This window comes from Haliotis asinina, chromosome 8, assembly GCF_037392515.1.
Source record: "Haliotis asinina isolate JCU_RB_2024 chromosome 8, JCU_Hal_asi_v2, whole genome shotgun sequence".
Taxonomy (NCBI): domain Eukaryota; kingdom Metazoa; phylum Mollusca; class Gastropoda; order Lepetellida; family Haliotidae; genus Haliotis; species Haliotis asinina.
Window position 1 is genome coordinate 8,431,866 of NC_090287.1, and position 19,339 is coordinate 8,451,204.

Genomic DNA, 19,339 nt, shown 5'->3' on the forward strand with positions numbered 1-19,339 from the left:
GGTGACCTTTCGCATCACGTGACTATGATTCTTCCGGGTCCATTTTGACGACATGTTGGTTGGCGAATTTGGGGAACATGCCACACTGTTGCGTACCACAGTGCAGGAACAGAAGTGAAACGAACCCCCATTTGTCATTTTATCGTTTTCCTGCTAATCCTGCTACTCGAAGGAAATGGATCTTGATGATTCAGTAAGGGATACCAATGAATTCTATATGAACAATATCGATCATGTCAGCTGTCACTCAGTCTGGCTGATAAATTTTGCTGTGATTTGCGCTCAATACATAGTATGTTTTGCACTAACCTTAAAATATGAATCTCAGATCTTGTGACAAAATTAAAGTAAGTTGCTCTGAAGAAAGTACAGATTTTATTGTTTCTTCTCCCAGTCTTCGGTATGAACTAGCCTGACTAGCTGACTTGTGTATACATGTGTAATGTGTCTCTGAAATGCCAAATGTGGGGAGGTTGAAAAGGAAGCAGAATTACATGTAGCCATAGATGGAAGCCATGGACATTACGTTCACTAGGTTATAGAGCTTGACAGAATACCAGTGGTTCCTATTCATCGCATCAACATTTTTTGCCACATGAATCTTCAGTCTACTCCCTGCGTCAGTGCATGGAATATATGTAACTGCAAACTAATACTTATCATGTCATAGTATTTTTTGCTTTCCTGATTAATCTAGTTAAACAGAAAACAAAAACGTGGAAATTGTTTGAAATGGGTTTTATTCTACTGTTTGGGGCTTAGTTATTAATTCTGTACAGGGTTACATTATCCTACTAGAATTACAGCTCTACATGAACTCAGCATTTATTGGTAAATTTGAGTCAAGTATTAACAAACGGAATCTCAGAAGCCCCTCACTGGTCATCAGATCTGTTAAATGTCACGAGGTGCTTTCAGTCTCAACAGTGTTGTAGTTGTGTGGTTTGAATCCATCAGCCTTGATGTGTGGCCACAAAAGGCCACAGTATAAACCTTGATTTTTTAAAAAAAATTTTGCTGAAAATGTCAGCAGAAGTGCATTTCCAAGGACATTGATTTGACAAGCATTGCCATGCTGTGAGGTAACAGACTGAAGCAATATCATGATAACTCTAGCTCTCCACAAGGTATAGCATGTCGAATTTCAGTCTAAGTATACTTCGTCTCAGTGTATTTCGTTACACTCCACCACTGAGTCTAACAAAACCTAGTAGAAGGTCACGTCAGGTAACCTTTGAGCAACCAATCACAGTCCAATCAAATGCGAGACAGTTGAATAGATTTAACCAATCAGACAACGGCTACTATTTAGGGATCGGAGGGACTTTCAAAATATTCAGGTCACCGACACAGATCTCTCCATAAACAAAACTCAGCATATAACACAGTTATTTGACCTGCAGTATATACGCTTTGGGGTTTCTGTTGACATGGTTACCATAAGCTAATATTTCCACAAGATAACATCCTTGAATATTGTCAAAAACACTATTTTCAACGACTGTTTTTACTCACAGTTGTCATGGCAGTACGTACGCCGTGTGCATCACCCGGAAGCAATCGTACACTAAATATGTGTAAAAAGATAAAAAGTTCATAAGGGATGTGCGAATGTGCACTTTCGCGATTTGGTAAGCTGTGTTCTGATTGGTCAGTCTCAAAGGTTACCTGACTCAGTGGTGGAGTGTAACGAAAAGTACAGAGGATAAGTTTACTTAGACTGGTCGAATTTGCACCAGGATAATGAATAGAGGTGTTTTTCTTACTTCTTCACTTCTTAAGAATGCCACTGAATGGAAATGATAAATAGTTTGTGCCCAGCATTTCATAGTGAACATTTAGTCTCGAATATGCTTGCTTCTTGCAGCATGCAATTTGAACAACTGCTTGGTCCTATTTCTTTGACCAATTTAACAGACTGCTTCTCTCATTCAAATCAAAAAATTCTTTCACAAGACTACCAGTGAAAAATTACAGGTCAAAATGTCAACTTTCCTCTGATGACACCTTTGAACTTGATATTCAGTCTGTACTTCCTTACTTGCCATAAATATTGATATGCTTTATTGTGTTATTTACTTGAATTTCAAATCAAATCTGTAGTATTCATATTTTTTAATTGTTTTAAAGTGTCATAATAGTATATGGGGAAAATGTACAGGTACATTCCACAGACAACACTCAGTGTTATGACATGACAAATTGAAGTTATAATGCAGTTATATATTATATTAAATATATTAAATCTTGTGGATTTGGAACCACATGCTGGTGTGTTGTATGCTAGGATTCATATTTCTGGAAAATGTTGGTTATCGGCTGTCTTGTTTGTAAGTGCTTACAGGGCAGATCAATACCATTTCCAAGTTATGTGACATTTTGTCAGTAGCATGAAATATATTTCTCTCATAAATTGTAAATGATGACAAATGAATGTCAGATGGATATAATGTCTGATGCTATTGAGAAGTCAGTTTCAGTTTCAGACTGTACTCATTCTGACCTTTTGTTATTTCTGTTGCATTTACCTTAAAAAAGACAAGTAGTTTCTATGTATTCATGGAAATTATGTCAGTTTCATTTTGCAATAGAAGAACTTTTCCTGGACAGCTTCACCCATGATAAACAGTTACCGACACAAGGCATTTCTCTTGAAAATTATGGATTATCATCAGTATAGATATGTGATCTGACCCATCATGGCGTCCCTGCACTTGTAAAGGTTGCAGGTGATGACTGGCCTCCTGTGCCTGTGGTTGTTTCCTCTGCAAACTGCAAAATGTAAAATTATGTTATAAAGTATACACTTCTAATCAATAATAATAAACATGGCAATAAATCAGAGCCTCCATTCACAAAGGGGATTGTAAGTCACTAACTGAATGTTGAAGAATGGGAGATGGGAATCAGAAATCAAATCCACTAATGATCATCAGAGTGAACAATTATCGATTATAATCAAAATTTATACATTTTTAATCTAATTACCATTTGTAAGGGTAAAACAACAGGTAGTATTAGCAATATGTTTTAATTTCTAAATTGTAAATATGTTTTTTACAATCAATAAGTAGTTTTAAGCCTTCTTTTGATCGATATTCAATTGTTTTCGATCATCGGAACACTACTAGTGAAGTGGAATTTTATTTCTCTTTCATACTTGTGTTTGTCATTTAAGGCGAGATGACTTTGATCCAACACCTAACACCAGAGTCTGCAGTTGGCATTTCCCCCATGGCAAGGAAAAGGGTCCATCTAGATTTCATTGGACTGAAGACCTCAAGGAGGGACAATTCACTCCTCAAGAAGATACCACTGATGTGAGAAAAACAAGGCAGTTGAGGAAAATTGGTGGCAGTACCAAGCATTATGTTAAAACGAACAATCCCCTTGAGATTCTGGCTTCTGCTGCCTCAGTGATGGAGGCACTGGCACCACGTCCTGTAGCCATTACAACAAAGGATCATGGGAAAAGATACTTCAGAGTCATTGATGATGTTGAACGGTACAATCTTCATGCTTATGCTAAAAAGCCACAGTCCGCAGAAAGTGAACGGGATGGTAGAGTGGATAAAACAATGGATGGTGGTGTGTCTGAAGACTATGTGGCTATGTAACCAGCAGGACTTATTTTTTGTACATGTTTATCTCTATTTCTGAGATGTATTTGTATATTGTTATTGTGATAACAAAGAAATGTTTGCTATTTTGTCATGTACCTGTAATCTCTTTTTCAGCTTTCTGATCTGATTAATTTTGGATTAAAAATTTTGGAAAAGTGATTGAGTTTAATATTGTTTTGAAAGAAAAGATTGAAGTAATGCATGTCCTGACTAGCTCAATTTTGGTGAAATCCATCATATAGCTGCATCAAGCATTTGTCTTGAACACAAAGAATTATGGATCTGTGACTGGAACTCATTGAGATCCCTGCACTTGTAAGGCTGCAACTGATAACTGGACTACCTATGCCAAGAATATACCATGCAGCTTGTTAACATTTGAAAAATGCAGAGGAAAGACCGAAACCAGTTAATTTTGAAACCTGGATATGATAAGATGTTTCAGCCATTTTGAACCCAGAAATAGCTCGAGACTTGAGTGAGTTTAGTTTTATGCCACACTCAGCAATATTGCAGCTATATGACGGTGGTCTGTAGATATTCGAGTCTGGACCAGGCAATCCAGTGACCAACAACATGAGCCTGGATCTGCGCAATTGGGAACCGATGACGTGTCAACCAAGTCAGCGAGTCTGAGCACCCGATCTTGTTAGTTGCCTTTTATGACAAGCATAGTCGCCTTTCATGGCAAGCATGGGTCGCTGAAGGCCTATTCTATCTCGCCTCGTAGTATGTGAGAGGGAATACAAGGTGTTATGACGGTGGTCTGTAGATATTCGAGTCTGGACCAGACAATCCAGTGACCAACAACATGAGCCTGGATCTGCGCAATTGGGAACCGGTGACATGTATCAACCAGTCAGCGAGCCTGACCACCCAATCTGGTTAGTCGCCTCTTACAACAAGCATAGCTGCCTTTTATGGCAAGCATGGGTTGCTGAAGGCCTATTCTACTCTGGACCTTCACGGGTCACTTTCTACATAAGAAGCAGGGGCTTTTAGTACTGTGCAATGTGAACATCAGTCAAAGTTTCTCTGAGGTTTTAAATTTGACACACATCTTTCTCACCTCCAAAATTTACCCAAAATTAAATGAACATGCAATCACTCATGACTTGAAATCTCGGGAAACTATGGCAGAGTAAACATACTATGGAATATACTATATTTTATGTATGATTCATGTGTGTAAAATGTACACACCTGTTCATGACGCCATGATTCTAACCAGAGTTACTTCCCTTAGATTGTGGGAACAAATCTACTTTTAAAGCAGATGTCTCTGCTATTTGTTGCTAGCATTTATGACTTTGAATTGTATCAGTGTGGTGCACAGTCGAGCATGTGCACATCTCAAGATATAATTAACTGAGCAAATAATATGTCACCATGTGTCTGAGGAAGGTGAATTTCTGATCTATTTTATATGCATATATTGTGGTTTGATCATGTGTAACTGTTGTCACCTGTATTTTAGTGATATTACAGTTCGTCTGCATAATGTTGCTGAGAACAGTTAACATAATCCGGGAGTATGGAATTTGACCTCTCTATCATATGTTGGTTCATGATAATAGTTGTACACATTGTGGTCCTCAAGCACCTTTGATTGTGACATCAGAAAGGATTGTTTTGATAAAGGTTGGTCAACTTGGTCCCTAGTGTGTGGATCCATGGAATGATGTTCATAATGCCAGTCACAGGATTGTCTGGTTCAGAATAGGTTTCATCCAGACCACTCATATATGACTGGATTGTAGCACACCCAAATGCAAACAAACACATGTATCAGCCAACAAAGGACATTATGGATCTGATCAGTAAACAGAAAATGCACCAATGTTTTGGCCAACCATTGTCTTGGTCGGGGTTTCTATTTAGACTACGTGTGTCATTGTTTTTGCCTTTTTGTGAAAGTTTTAACTAAAATTTCTCATAATAATATTAATATGTTTGTGTACCAAGTCCCCATGTTACACCCCTCACCTGTTCACCACCGGTGGTGACATTGGACCATGTTACATCCCTGGCCAGTTCACCACAGATGGTGACATTGGACCATGTTACATCCCTGGACTATTCACCACTGGTGGTGACATTGGACCATGTTACATCCCTGGCCTGTTCACCACTGGTGGTGACATTGGAGCTTGTTACATCTCTGGCCTGTTCACCACCGGTGGTGACATTGGACCATGTTACATCTCTGGCCAGTTCACCACCGGTGGTGACATTGGACCATGTTACATCCCTGGCCAGTTCACCACAGATGGTGACATTGGAGCTTGTTACATCTCTGGCCAGTTCACCACCGGTGGTGACATTGGACCATGTTACATCCCTGGCCTGTTCACCACCGGTGGTGACATTGGACCATGTTACATCTCTGGCCAGTTCACCACCGGTGGTGACATTGGACCATGTTACATCCCTGGCCAGTTCACCACAGATGGTGACATTGGACCATGTTACATCCCTGGCCAGTTCACCACCGGTGGTGACATTGGACCATGTTACATCTCTGGCCTGTTCACCACTGGTGGTGACATTGGACCATGTTACATCCCTGGCCAGTTCACCACAGATGGTGACATTGGAGCTTGTTACATCTCTGGCCTGTTCACCACAGATGGTGACATTGGACCATGTTACATCCCTGGACTATTCACCACTGGTGGTGACATTGGACCATTTTACATCCCTGGCCAGTTCACCACAGATGGTGACATTGGACAATGTTACATCCCTGGCCTGTTCACCACTGGTGGTGACATTGGACCATGTTACATCCCTGGCCTGTTCACCACTGGTGGTGACATTGGACCATGTTACATCCCTGGCCAGTTCACCACAGATGGTGACATTGGACCATGTTACATCTCTGGCCTGTTCACCACTGGTGGTGACATTGGACCATGTTACATCCCTGGCCAGTTCACCACAGATGGTGACATTGGACCATGTTACATCTCTGGCCTGTTCACCACAGATGGTGACATTGGACCATGTTACATCCCTGGCCAGTTCACCACAGATGGTGACATTGGACCATGTTACATCTCTGGACTATTCACCACTGGTGGTGACATTGGACCATGTTACATCCCTGGCCTGTTCACCACCGGTGGTGACATTGGACCATGTTACATCCCTGGCCTGTTCACCACTGGTGGTGACATTGGACCATGTTACATCCCTGGCCAGTTCACCACAGATGGTGACATTGGACCATGTTACATCTCTGGCCTGTTCACCACTGGTGGGGACATTGGACCATGTTACATCCCTGGCCTGTTCACCACAGATGGTAACATTGGACCATGTTACATCTCTGGCCTGTTCACCACAGATGGTGACATTGGACCATGTTACATCCCTGGCCAGTTCACCACAGATGGTGACATTGGACCATGTTACATCCCTGGACTATTCACCACTGGTGGTGACATTGGAGCTTGTTACATCCCTGGCCTGTTCACCTCTGGTGGTGACATTGGAGCTTGTTATATCCCTGGCCTGTTCACCACTGGGAGTGATATTGGAGTTTGTTACAACCCTGGCCTGTTCACCACTGGTGGTGACATTGGAGCTTGTTACATCCCTGGCCTGTTCACCACTGGTGGGGACATTGGAGCTTGTTACATCCCTGGCCTGTTCACCACTGTTGGTGGCAAAGTCCCTTTCATACATCCCTGGCCTGTTCACCACAGGTGGTGACATTGGAGCTTGTTACATCCCTGGCTTGTTCACCACAGGTGGTGACATTGGACCGTGGGGCCACACTGGTTACAAGGTTGTCTTGTAATGTCAGGCCAACAATGCACAGTTTACACTTATATTCCTCATGTTATTATTCATTACAGTATCACCATATTCTCAACCAGTAGTTTGTCCTCAGACTAGCAAATGCTTGTGCTTCCTTGCTGTCAGCCATATATTTGTCTTATTGTTGCTGTTCCCACATCATCAACCAGTAGTGTATTAATACTTTCAACTTTTCTGTCACACAAGGGTCTCTGGAATGTCTACCACCAGTTTGTCGACTATACACCTCTTCATGTCTTCATACTATCAACCACTGGAGCTTGTTATGTCTTCATACTATTGACCACTAATGTGTCTATCACTATCACCCAGCCCACCAGTTTGTCCTGAGCCTTTACACCATTAGTGTCTGCATATTATCAACCATTTATATGTCTTCACACTATCAACCATTATTATTATTGTATATTTATATAGCACATGCACCTAGTACAAGCTCAAGGCACTGGTATTTTTTTTATCAGTAAAATCTTCATACTATCAACCACCAGTTTGTCCCCAGGCTATACACCATTAATGTCTTCATACTATCAACCAGTATTGTGTCTTCATATCACCTGTCCAGCATGTCCCTAGATCATACACCACTAATCTGTTTTCATACTATCTACCACTAGTGTGTCTTCATATTATACACTGTTGATGTCTTCATATCACCAACCTCTTGTGCCCCTACACCAAAAACCACTAATGTCTTCATACTATCAACCACTTGCATGTTTTCCAAGAAACCAGTGCTCACTGTAGTCCCTTGATTACTTTCAAGTAATGAACCTCTTAAAAAATGTAAAGGACCTAAGCACATACCTAATGTGCGTTTTGTTACGAAATGAATTGCTTCTATCTTTTTCACTGTTGCATTGTGGTCTGAAGCACTGCACACAGTAATGAACAAACTTGAGCTGTCTGAGGCTGCAAAACTAGAATGTTACTGTTATTACTGATCAGCAAAGCAGAACTAACACCAATTATATGAACACTATCAGGTTACATTTTTACAAGTTTTTCATCCAGTTTTAGAATGTTATTAACGATTAGATGAAATTTGAATCTGAAGTAAGATAACTCTTGAATGACTTTTGTCTGCCTTTGCCTGCTCCTGTGATGAGGTTATTTATAGATAAACTGCAGTTGATATTGTGGCATTTGACTGGCTCTTCAAGGAAACTGTTTCAAGTTTATATTTCAGAAGCCAACAGAAATAATCCACACAACCATTTTGTGTTGTTCATGAACAAGTTTAGTTGTTAACATACTGGTCAGGGCTTGTGTTGCATTACTAGAATGAATCATGTCACATGTTTACATAGAATGAATAAACTATCAAACAAAAATTAAATTAATGAAAAAAATATATATATAAAAATCACATTATAAAACACAAATCCTATCATATACTGAACTGCAAAAGAAATTAAAAATATAAAAAAAAAATATAAATGAAATTTCATGAAAGTAATAATCATTCATGTTCTTGTCTTGTATCTTGTAATTTGACAAAATGTTGCATTTCTTTTTCTGTACAGTATGTATTTCACACCCATTACACACATTCTGGCTGTAAGGCTACAAATGACCTACAGAAAACATGAGACCATCTTGGTTAAATTATTTTATTTCCAATCAACATGATCAGTTCAAGGCATGAAAAAATCAGACATTCAAACTGAACCAACGTTTCAAACATATTCACACAGTTAATGATGAGATGTCCTGTATAGGTTATTATGAAACCATTGTCGGGACAGAATCAACATGATGATAGCGTCACATGAATACATCTCTATGCTGACAATGGACCATTCTGCACCAATGAAAATCCAGAATTGATACACCTGACATGCATCACTTGACATGGCATCAATAATGGTATGTTTGAAAGAAACTTTAGACTATGGAATACATATTTGAGCATCAGACATGTTTCCTGCAAATAATTAGAACCAGTGTGAATTGACACTGAATTTAGCTGCAATTCACCAGCCATACCTGACGTGGAACACAAAAAACCCATGTGTAGAACTGAACCCATGTTGTCAGTGACAGCACTACCTGCTGGGCCAGGATGGCCTGACGTACTAATCTGCAAATTATACAGCAAAGTTGTTCCAATGATATATCATGTTAAAAGCGTTTTTTTAAATCAGAAAATGGAATTTCTTTTAAGATTGGTTGAGTCAGGGTAATTATTCTCATTATATTGTTTTAAATTTACAGAATTTGAAATACAATGTATTTTGATTTCATATATACAACTTCCTTTTCACTTTTTAAAACTTTTATTTTAGACAGGTGACATGTTGTCAACTGAGAGTCATTATATTTAACATAACACAGCCTGACAGCAGCTTCAACATAAGCTTCAGTAGTTATTCTGCCTTGTGAAGGGCTGTGATAGTGTACCACTATCTTGGTGCTGTAGAAACACTCCACCAGTTCATAAAGATGACGAACAGATATCCCACACATAAATATATTTTCTAAACATTTCAAACATATAAACCTTACAAAACTGGTTAAGCACCAAATACTCAATAAATTCCAAGAAACTTATAATTTCAGGAAATTGTTTTCTATCTTGACATAGAGATAGATTTGTTTCTTCAGAAACTGAAAACTGTCATACTGAAAGATACAAAACAATATCAACTATTTACAGATATGCTTTGTTATTGTAATAACCGTTTTACTCTTTCACTTGCTTCCCATGTTTCTAGGGCTGGAGATCCATGTCCGGTGTATATATTTGCAAACCAAAGTAAAAATAGTATGGAGAAGCAAAGGTAACTTGTTCCTGTAAACCAGCCTGGGATTCAAATCCATCATCACAGATTCCTGACACAACTCTGCACAGCAAACTGATGTTTTGGACTATGGTCAATCCCACAGCTGTAACACTTCAGGTTTTCACCTCAGAATAATAATCTGTACATTCTGTTTCTGTCTAATGTTGATCATTTCGTGCACAATGATTTACAAAACTGGGAACAGGCAAATATAGAAAGGGACGGTCCTGGCTGTTTTAATAGATATATCCATGCAAAGTCTGAAATGCTTCTTCAAATGTAGAATGGATTAGACAAGAAAATCAAAGTCTGACCCTATCATTAACTTGCACACATAGTTGAAATAAGGTATTGTATACTGTTGGTACACCAATTTGACAGGTCAAAAAATATTGACATGACAAGATCTGCTAGTCAATACAAAGCTTAATGTATTGTCTGGAATAAACGTATCATTAATATCTTAAATAACTACTGAATACATGATTTCATTGTTTAACATGTTTTCAAGCACAATATAATTCAGTGTCATTAATAATCAAATGAAGACACAAAGTTGCTCTTATATTACCAAAATGTCCAAGCTTCTGATGACCTGTCTTACAAAAACTGTTGCTATTAACCACTTTGTGATTAACTTGCATGAAAAGTTACTTTTGACTTGTCTCTGATGCTCTGGTTATGTTGTTTTGAAGTAAAAAATGCAGTAAAGCAGTTATAGATCATAATCTGGCTATGATATGTTGTAACTCGATATGAAGTAAAATATGAATTGATACCAGTAATAACACAGGTTATTGGTAATAACAAAAGCATATCATTTAAATATTAAGAAGTATTAACTTCCCTGTATAAGAATGACAGAAGTGTGCTAACATGTTCCTGACAGTCAAACATGCCACTGGTACTCAAATGAAGTTTAAAACAGTACCTTTGTGAAAAAGAAAAATATAACAGTAGCTTTGTGAAAATAAAATTCAATTACACTTACAATATTTCACAAGTTTATTTCTATCACAGATCAGCCTGTAAATCATGATATTTCCAACTTACAACATTTCATAATGTACCATAGTTCCTGAAATAAGCCAATAGCCAACACAATCCACAAAGCGTAGGGTTTAAAGCACTTACATTAATGTTTGGTACGTTATATTAAAGTATCTTTATATATTAACACTTATATAAGTAACACTCCAGTTGTTTTTATTTGCTGTTTTATGACTAACCCGTGAAGATCTTGCTTAGAACTGATCTTCAGCAACCCATGCTCGTCATCAGAGGTGACTAAGAGGACTCCCTGACTTGGTTCACATGTGTTATTGTATCCCACGAGTTGTGCTCGTGCTATTGATCACTGGATTGCCTCGTCCAGACTTGACCATTGAAGACAATCTCCATATTGCGGGAATATTGCAGCACAACATACCAACCAACTTTATCTTTAATACATTCTATATAAAGAACATTATGTTTTCATGTCAATATATTTGTGACCGCAGCTTGTGTGACATTAGAGTTGAAATATTAGGCACAATGTCTCTAATTACTGCCATGTCTCCAATACCCACTGGGTTTGGAAGCACCAGAGTACATATTAGAGGAAATATGGTACTTTTGGCAACACCTGTCAAATTAATTCACTAGCACTGACCTGTTACTACACAGGTGTATCAATAATTCATATTTATATCCTTTGTTCATGATTAAAAAGTGTCAGACTTCTACATAATTAATACTGCAATACAATATATGGTATCATCCAATGTCAGTTTAATCACAAACTTATGATCAATACCAAAAACATCATCAAAGAAATGATTCATATAGTTTGTGTCTGCCAAACAATAATGCAGATATTTTGTACAGATAATTCTCCATGTCGAAATAAGACATCATGCACCAGCACATCTTTCAGCCAATTAAAACAAAATATTTTGAGGTAAAGCAAATATATTTTTATTTCATCTACCCAAGCTTTAGAGTCAACAAACAACATATTACACTGTGGCCATATTGGGTCCTAATTACAATTATGGGACAATACATTTCTTCGTAGAATTGTGTATAATTTTTCAGTGTGTTCTAACAAAATGATATTTTTTATATATAATACATCTCTCAGAGAAAACTTTGTGAATTTTTTTAGCCTCGAAATATGATTATCTGAAAGTAGTGATTCTGATGAACACTTAAGGATTTTAGCACTTTCATGTTTTTTTGTTTTGTTCTTTTTTTTGCAAAACATCACTTCTGCAGATGCAGAGTTTCAACATGTTCTATACCTCCTTTCTATGATTCTGCTGATTAAACACAATGTAAAATAATATATACAATAAAATAATTCAAATATTTACAATTGAAAAACTCCACCACTCTATCATGGTGAAATATATGGATGTGAGTGTACTGTATGAACATGATCAGATGGTATGCTGTTCACTAATTCTTACTTCCAACACAGATACTACTGTTCAGACAACTGATCACATAATATTTCATGTTGTTTCAGGTAATGATCCCAGACATATTATTGAGAGTGAGTATGATTTCAGCCCTCTTAAGGCAATACTCCCCAACAATCATGGCATGATCAGCAATACCCCCAACCCTCAATACCCCAACTACCCAAATAATTGACAACCTAAAGGGATAGAAACATGTCATATTAAAAAAAGGTTTGTCAGTGGAATGATAAAATAAACATTATACTTTCCAAACATAGTTGTGCTGCTTTGATTTATACAGCATGAAATATATTTCTGATTAAGTTTATAAAATAATACATTCTTTCCATCCCACTCTTCAGCTGAAACTTAAGTTAATCCCAAATGAACTGACACTGATATTGACAACAAAATATTCCTGATAACATAAAAAATGCAATGTATATGTAGATAGTATGTTTGCAATAACAGACTAGAAAGGGCAATAGGCTTATGTCTGTTAAGTTTCATGAATTTCTGATAGAATGGATAGAATCTGACAGATGGAATATTAATGAGGGTAGATAAGTTTGGGAATTTCTGGTAGTACTTAGGGTAGCCAGTTGATTGTACATTTGTGTGAAACAATGTAAAATTGATGAATTCACACATCAACATTCTGTGCTAGATAAAACTATTTCTTTTCTACCTCAAATGTCATGTCACAAATAATCCAATGGTATTGATAGGCATAAATTATACATGTGATCTAAGTACAAATGAGTCCCTCTCATGAAACACTCTCCTTTCAAACACCTTTCAACAAAACTTAGCACGAAATGAATTCCATATTATTTTCGGTGTAATTTTGAATTTTAATCCAAGCAGTAGCTAATACCAGAGAATTCTGAAAATAAACTACAGGTAATCTCATTTCAACACACACTGATAAAAATTGCCATACCCCAATCAAATTTAAACGTGCTATAGATCAGCGAGTGATCTAAAACAATAAAATTGTGATTTTGGCACACAAGACAACTAAGAATTTGACATTGTATAAAATCAGCACCATTGGTATTGTTTCCTGTGCTGTGGAGGTGAATTAAGGATTAAAAGGTCTTCCCTACAAGATATGAAACTAACTATAATGTTGGTCTGTGAAGTAACTCTGTCTTAATCATGAAGCTGTGGTTGAAAGCCATCAACCAAACTCACTATTACCAATATTCAAACATGGTAATGTCAGTCTGATTTCTGTCCTTCATAGATCTGCATGCCACCTCTTTCTCATTTCAGGCTGAATACTTAACAGGAAATAATCCTGTCTTGTAACTTATTATCTCAAACTATACTTTTATACTGTCAAATTTACATTTTGAATGTGTTTGTTCTCTTTCATATGCTTTAGACTTCATTTAAAGTGAAAGGAACACAAAATCACAAAAATATCATACTTCACATATATCACAAGGTTATTATATTAAGAAAATATGTTAATGTACAGATTGGTGAAATATATGTAATGATTGGCTTAATTGTGTGATGCACTTTCTTCTCCCGGAATCAGATATTTGGTAAGTAAAAATACAACCAATAGTAATTACTTTGATGGAGATCCTACACTTAATACCTATTTTTGTCAATTCATTATACACAAACTTTCCAGATTTAAGTTAGATCCATATGAAAAGACAATCTCTAAACATTTACGGCAGTGTATAACATTACTGGAAAATAATAGCTTGGATGAAAGCAGATGCAGTATCAAAAAACATGACACGCATCATATACTCTGAACGATGAGCCAGTACAGAGGCAATGTCTTCAAAATGTTGGTTGGTAGGAATATACCATGCAAAACAAGCTAAGTACATACAGAAGGCCGTTAAAACCAGCGTGGAAATAGCCACTGGCATTTTATGAGTAACTATCCTGACTGGCTGGACATTTTTAGAAACTATTTCGCTCACTGGTCAAAACCACCATCAGCAATGACAGATGAACTAGTTACAAAACAATCAGGTGTTCCTTAACTTACTTTGAGTAGTATATATCACTATCAGGAGTAGACCAGTGGTTACTGATAATTTCATGTCACTATCAAGCATTTGAAGCATGTCAACAATGGTGTATTCACATTTCATGGCATCAAACTTTAGATAAGTATATCATTGACCTATCCATGTCATATAAAACTGATTCTTATAACGTAAAAGTCTAAAAAGAATGATATCTGAATATCCCTAGTGAAAGTTGAGTAGTATATAACTTATTGGATCACTGAATGCAAACAGCATGATAGCACTGATTTAAAAAATAGCCCCTACTTACAGCTGAATGTCTAATCAGACTTCCATTCATCTTTGTGTCTATCAAATAAACTAAAGGACCTCATATATGATAGTGGGAACACTTCAATCCAGTAGAATTCATACATATACATTCAATCCACTGAATTAAATTTAAAAAGTGCAACAGTGTGTCTTGCTGGAATTGTGTACAAACCGAACAAGTCAACCTTTTTGGGCATCACTTACTGAAATGATAGCATTGTATATAAACTAAATAATGATCAGCATGTCGATCTGCATGGATGAAGATGGTGTTAAAAGACAGCACTTATGCATAATTTACGTCATCACTAGACTCCTCTGCTTGGCTTAGTTCTTGTGCTATAATCAGTTCACAACAAAGAAACTGACAGGCATTCATGTCATCTGTCTATGAAATCTGTGCTTGATGGTGTGAATGTTTTTGTCTCAAGCTTCTCCAATCTTTATACAAAACTACCACCTTATATGGTATGTTACAATTTCCATGGGAGATAACCCTAAAGGAGAATGAATATCAACAGTGGCTTTATCATAAAGATGGGTGAGAGTTGTCTCCCTTAGAGATCCCACTGGGAAGTCTTTGAGCAGTGATGCAAGAGACATTGATCTGTCAGTCACAGCACATTGCAACCCTGGAGCAGGGAAATCACAGTTGTAACCACGGCGATGTAAAATCAAACTTGTACCATTGTAGGCAAGGTTTGCTGTGGAGAGACTGCGGAAACTAACCACTGTAGTGTCACAGGGCAATGCTGATCCCAACGGCAGCAAAGTGTGCTGAAATATGTTGGAATCTACAAGACTGAAGTAAATCATGACTGGCTGCTGGAGGAGGTCATTTAAGGAAGTGCTGAGCAGCGATGGTAGTGCATAGTGAGCTTCTTGCTGTTTTGAAAGATGGTTCCGCTTCTCAAGGAGCAACAAAAAGTCCAATGTGACCTCCTTGATATCCTCAATCGACTCTTGAAGTCCACGGTTGTCATCATAGATGGTCTGCCTGTCTAGCATTACTTCCAGCCATCCAGATTCAAGAGAAGCTACACCATGTGACTGACTGGAGTGTAATGTCAGTCTTCGATGTTCATCATCCAAGAATGCTGTTGACGTCATTGGGTAGTAGTTAGCCTCTATACGAACATTCTTATTTGTTTTGCGTTTGATCATTTGGAATCCATTTTGGTCTGTGTAGTATGATGAGTCTTTGCTGTGAATGTCTGTTTTCATTCTCATAATGATTTCCTTTTCCTTCAACATCTTGATGTTGATAGTGTTGGCGATGCGGACTCCTGATGCCTGCAGCTCAGGGTGGCTGTACAGCTGGACTGAATGCTGCAGATAGGGCTGAAATAGTACCTCCAGTCTGGACATCAGGGGCCCTTCAATCACACGAATAACTGGAATGTTGTTGATGTAGAATGCAGGTTTAGCCTCACTAGAAGGATAAAAAAGATAGGCGCCACTGCCCTGGGATTTATAGGCTAAAAACTCCAGACCAATATCGGTCTTGTTGCCTGTGGCTTTTTCTATTATGTATTGCAGTCCTCCATTGGTAGGTTTAAACACCAGCTTAATTTTCTCATTCTCCATCACTATTGGATGAAAGTTATCTTTCCTTGGCCTGCTTTGTGGAAACCTGACCTCTGGTGGCACGATAAGAGTCTCTGTATTATACACAGATATCTTGGAGGGGAAGACATTGTTATGGTCAAATTCATCTGTTTTAAATAACATGAAAGGTGTTATACTAAATGGTGCCAACTCAGCAATAAACACCACCTCAAACTTTACATTTGACACAATCAAACTTTCATCCCATATCGGATTCACCTGACAAGGTATCACTTGCAACTTGTCATTTTTAATGATCAGATGATCCGTGCTAACATGGAGATGAATAACCTCCCTTCTGAACTGGGCCAGAGGGTTGAACAGAACTACTCTTGTGCCCTCCTCCTGAACCTCAATGGTCTGCTTCCTGGGCTGCTCACTGAAGTGGCGTCTGACAGTTTCTGGTCGGAATACAAGTGGTGACTCCACCTTGCCCTTGGACAGCAGTGACTGGATTGTCATCTGCATCACTGACTGTGTGGCATTGTAAGCCTGTAGGAGCTGAGTTTCATAATCCACAACCACATATTCCTTGGATGTTCCTGTGATGGCATCATGATGAAGAAACAATCCCAGGCTTCTTCGAGCCTGTTGTAAGAAAGTGGCATATTTGAAGTAATGATCTCTAGTTGGCATCCTCCACTTTTTGAAATATGCATATGCTACAGTGTTCAATGTGTCTGCAGCTTGGATCTGGTTCTGGACGTCTCGTGAAAACCTTTTGTCAAAAGGTCTTGTAGTGTAGTAGCCTGTCCAGTATTCATTGTTCCTGTCGGAATAAGGGAAGAAGTCTCCGCTCAGGACAGGCAGACCTTTATCTTTCCTGTAATACATCTTGCTGGCTTTCTGCTGCTTCATGTGTTCAAAGTAGTCCTTGAGGGTTCCAAATCTCACATTAATCTTCCAGTCTCTCCTGTTGTTCATATAGTTCATAAGTTTCCCATAGTTTGTGTACTGTTGGTCCCATTCAACCTCATAGTCAAAGCGGAAGTCATCACCCAGAGGAACAAGAATGGTATTGTATTTATACAGGTATGACTTTTTGCGATATTGTTCATACAAATATTTGGCTTGTTTTTCAAGGTTCTCAGAAGTGATACCTTTTGCTCTGCTCTCAGAGTATTCATTGGGGACCTGTCTGAAGTCAAACAGTAAGCAGATAAACCTATTTGGTCCACAGGTGTATTTGATGCTGTACAACATATAGGGCATGACATGACACAGGATGTCATTGGCCCCTTTGGTATCCCAGTACTGCCGCCACATAAACTCAAGACTGTTTTTGGAAATGAGAGATCCTTTGATTGCCTGATGAACTCGCTGGATCACCATGTTCTCCATGCCAGCTTTCTTCCATAGATACGGCATAGTCCCAGAATATCCAAATGGATCAATTGACCAACTGTTCTCAGGCTTCACCCCAAGGTTTTCCCACATCCACTGATGACCTTCCAGAAGTTGATCTATCACAGACACATAATGGGTTGATGCTTCATCAGGCATCACCCACCCACCCAGGACAATTTCTAGCTGCCCACGACGGACCAGACGGCGCACATGGACCTTCACAGCATCTTCCAGCTCATTCCACCACATACTGAAATAGACTGTCTCTGCCCAAATGAAGGTCATGTTAGGGTAGTCAGTCAGTTTGTTGACCATGTTGGTGAGGATATGCTTCGTCTGGTCCACATAGTACTCATCTACAGTCTTCAGCCATCCAGGATCGTTGTGAGAGTGGGGGACCACAATCACCTCAAGCTGTTCCAGCTCATGGTCAACTCGACTGGGGAAATCAGGAGGAGCTGTTGGCATCTCATAGGACCCGTCAGGGTGCAAGTTGAAGTCAGTCTGCTGGTACACATCATATGTGGAGATATTAGATCTGGATGTGGCCGTGTGTTGAAAGTGACACATGCTGGCATCCTGTTCCATGGAGAAGTGTTTGACTGGCCAGTAGTTGGGCTCCACCAGTCTAGCATGGTTGATGTGGGGGTTCTCATACAGGCCATCGTCAGTGTAGTAGTACAGAACTGTAAGGGTTATGAATGCAGAACTGCATAGGATCACAAGACGCTGCCAAAACTTCATCCTGGAACAATCTTGTTATGGGTGATGGCCAGCCTCTTACACATCTTAGCCTTCACCCGCCTCCTTCATATAGTCCCTGGGCACTGCAACCTGGAAAAAGATACACACTTGTTAGCCTCATGGATTGCATCATACAAATATGACAGTAGAGGGCAGAGAGAGCATGGGTGGCCAAGTGTGGGGCAGGGCAGGGTGGAGCAGGGTGGAGCAGGGTGGAGCAGGGTAGTAAAGTGTGGTGCAGAAGGGTCAGTCAGAGTAAGGCAGAGTCAGGCAGGGTAAGGCAAGGTTGGGAAGGGCAGGGCAGGATGGGGAATGAGGGTGAAGGTGGGGGAGTGGTGTGGGTGGGTTAGTCAGGTGGTGAGACAATCTTAATCAGACTTGGTTGATGTTGGCCTGTATACAAATGACAATCTAATTTCCAATTTACTTGCAGTCTTGTGAAAATGTTGGTTGGACACAGAAAACGCATTCACTTTAATATTGCTGTTCAATGGTACATGAATACAATGCCTCGTGTGCAGTAAGAACTAAGCTTCCCCCATGGTTCAACTTATTGTAACCGTTTCTTACAACCACTAGAAGTGAAACATAAATATTACATTTTCAAATTTCATTTCATACAGTCAGCAGAAAATCTATATTAT

The 19,339-nt window shown here is 38.8% G+C and overlaps 3 protein-coding genes across 4 annotated transcripts in view; 2 read left to right on the top strand and 1 right to left on the bottom strand.

Annotated features, from left to right (window-relative positions):
* Positions 1–17: 17 nt before the first annotated feature.
* LOC137294394 (uncharacterized) lies at positions 18–3,786 on the top strand (the record flags this gene model as incomplete). The annotated part of the gene is made up of 2 exons (XM_067825396.1): positions 18–193; positions 3,179–3,786. Coding segments are annotated over 2 exons (615 nt in total), but the record flags the coding sequence as incomplete, so codon positions are not given.
* Positions 3,787–5,012: 1,226 nt separating this feature from the next.
* Positions 5,013–7,340, top strand: LOC137294395 (collagen alpha-2(I) chain-like). Its single transcript, XM_067825397.1, has 2 exons — positions 5,013–5,027; positions 5,589–7,340. Exons 1-2 carry the CDS (start codon positions 5,013–5,015, stop codon positions 7,338–7,340), a joined length of 1,767 nt encoding a protein of 588 aa, XP_067681498.1.
* A 5,024-nt stretch (positions 7,341–12,364) lies between these two features.
* Positions 12,365–19,339, bottom strand: part of LOC137293738 (alpha-mannosidase 2-like) — a 95,986-nt gene continuing 89,011 nt past the window's right edge. For both annotated transcript variants that reach the window (XM_067824450.1, XM_067824451.1), the window contains one exon: positions 12,365–18,785. In XM_067824450.1, the coding sequence (XP_067680551.1) occupies positions 15,450–18,695 (3,246 nt within the window). In that variant the 5' untranslated portion in view covers positions 18,696–18,785 and the 3' untranslated portion in view covers positions 12,365–15,449. The remainder of the gene's footprint in view (positions 18,786–19,339) is intronic.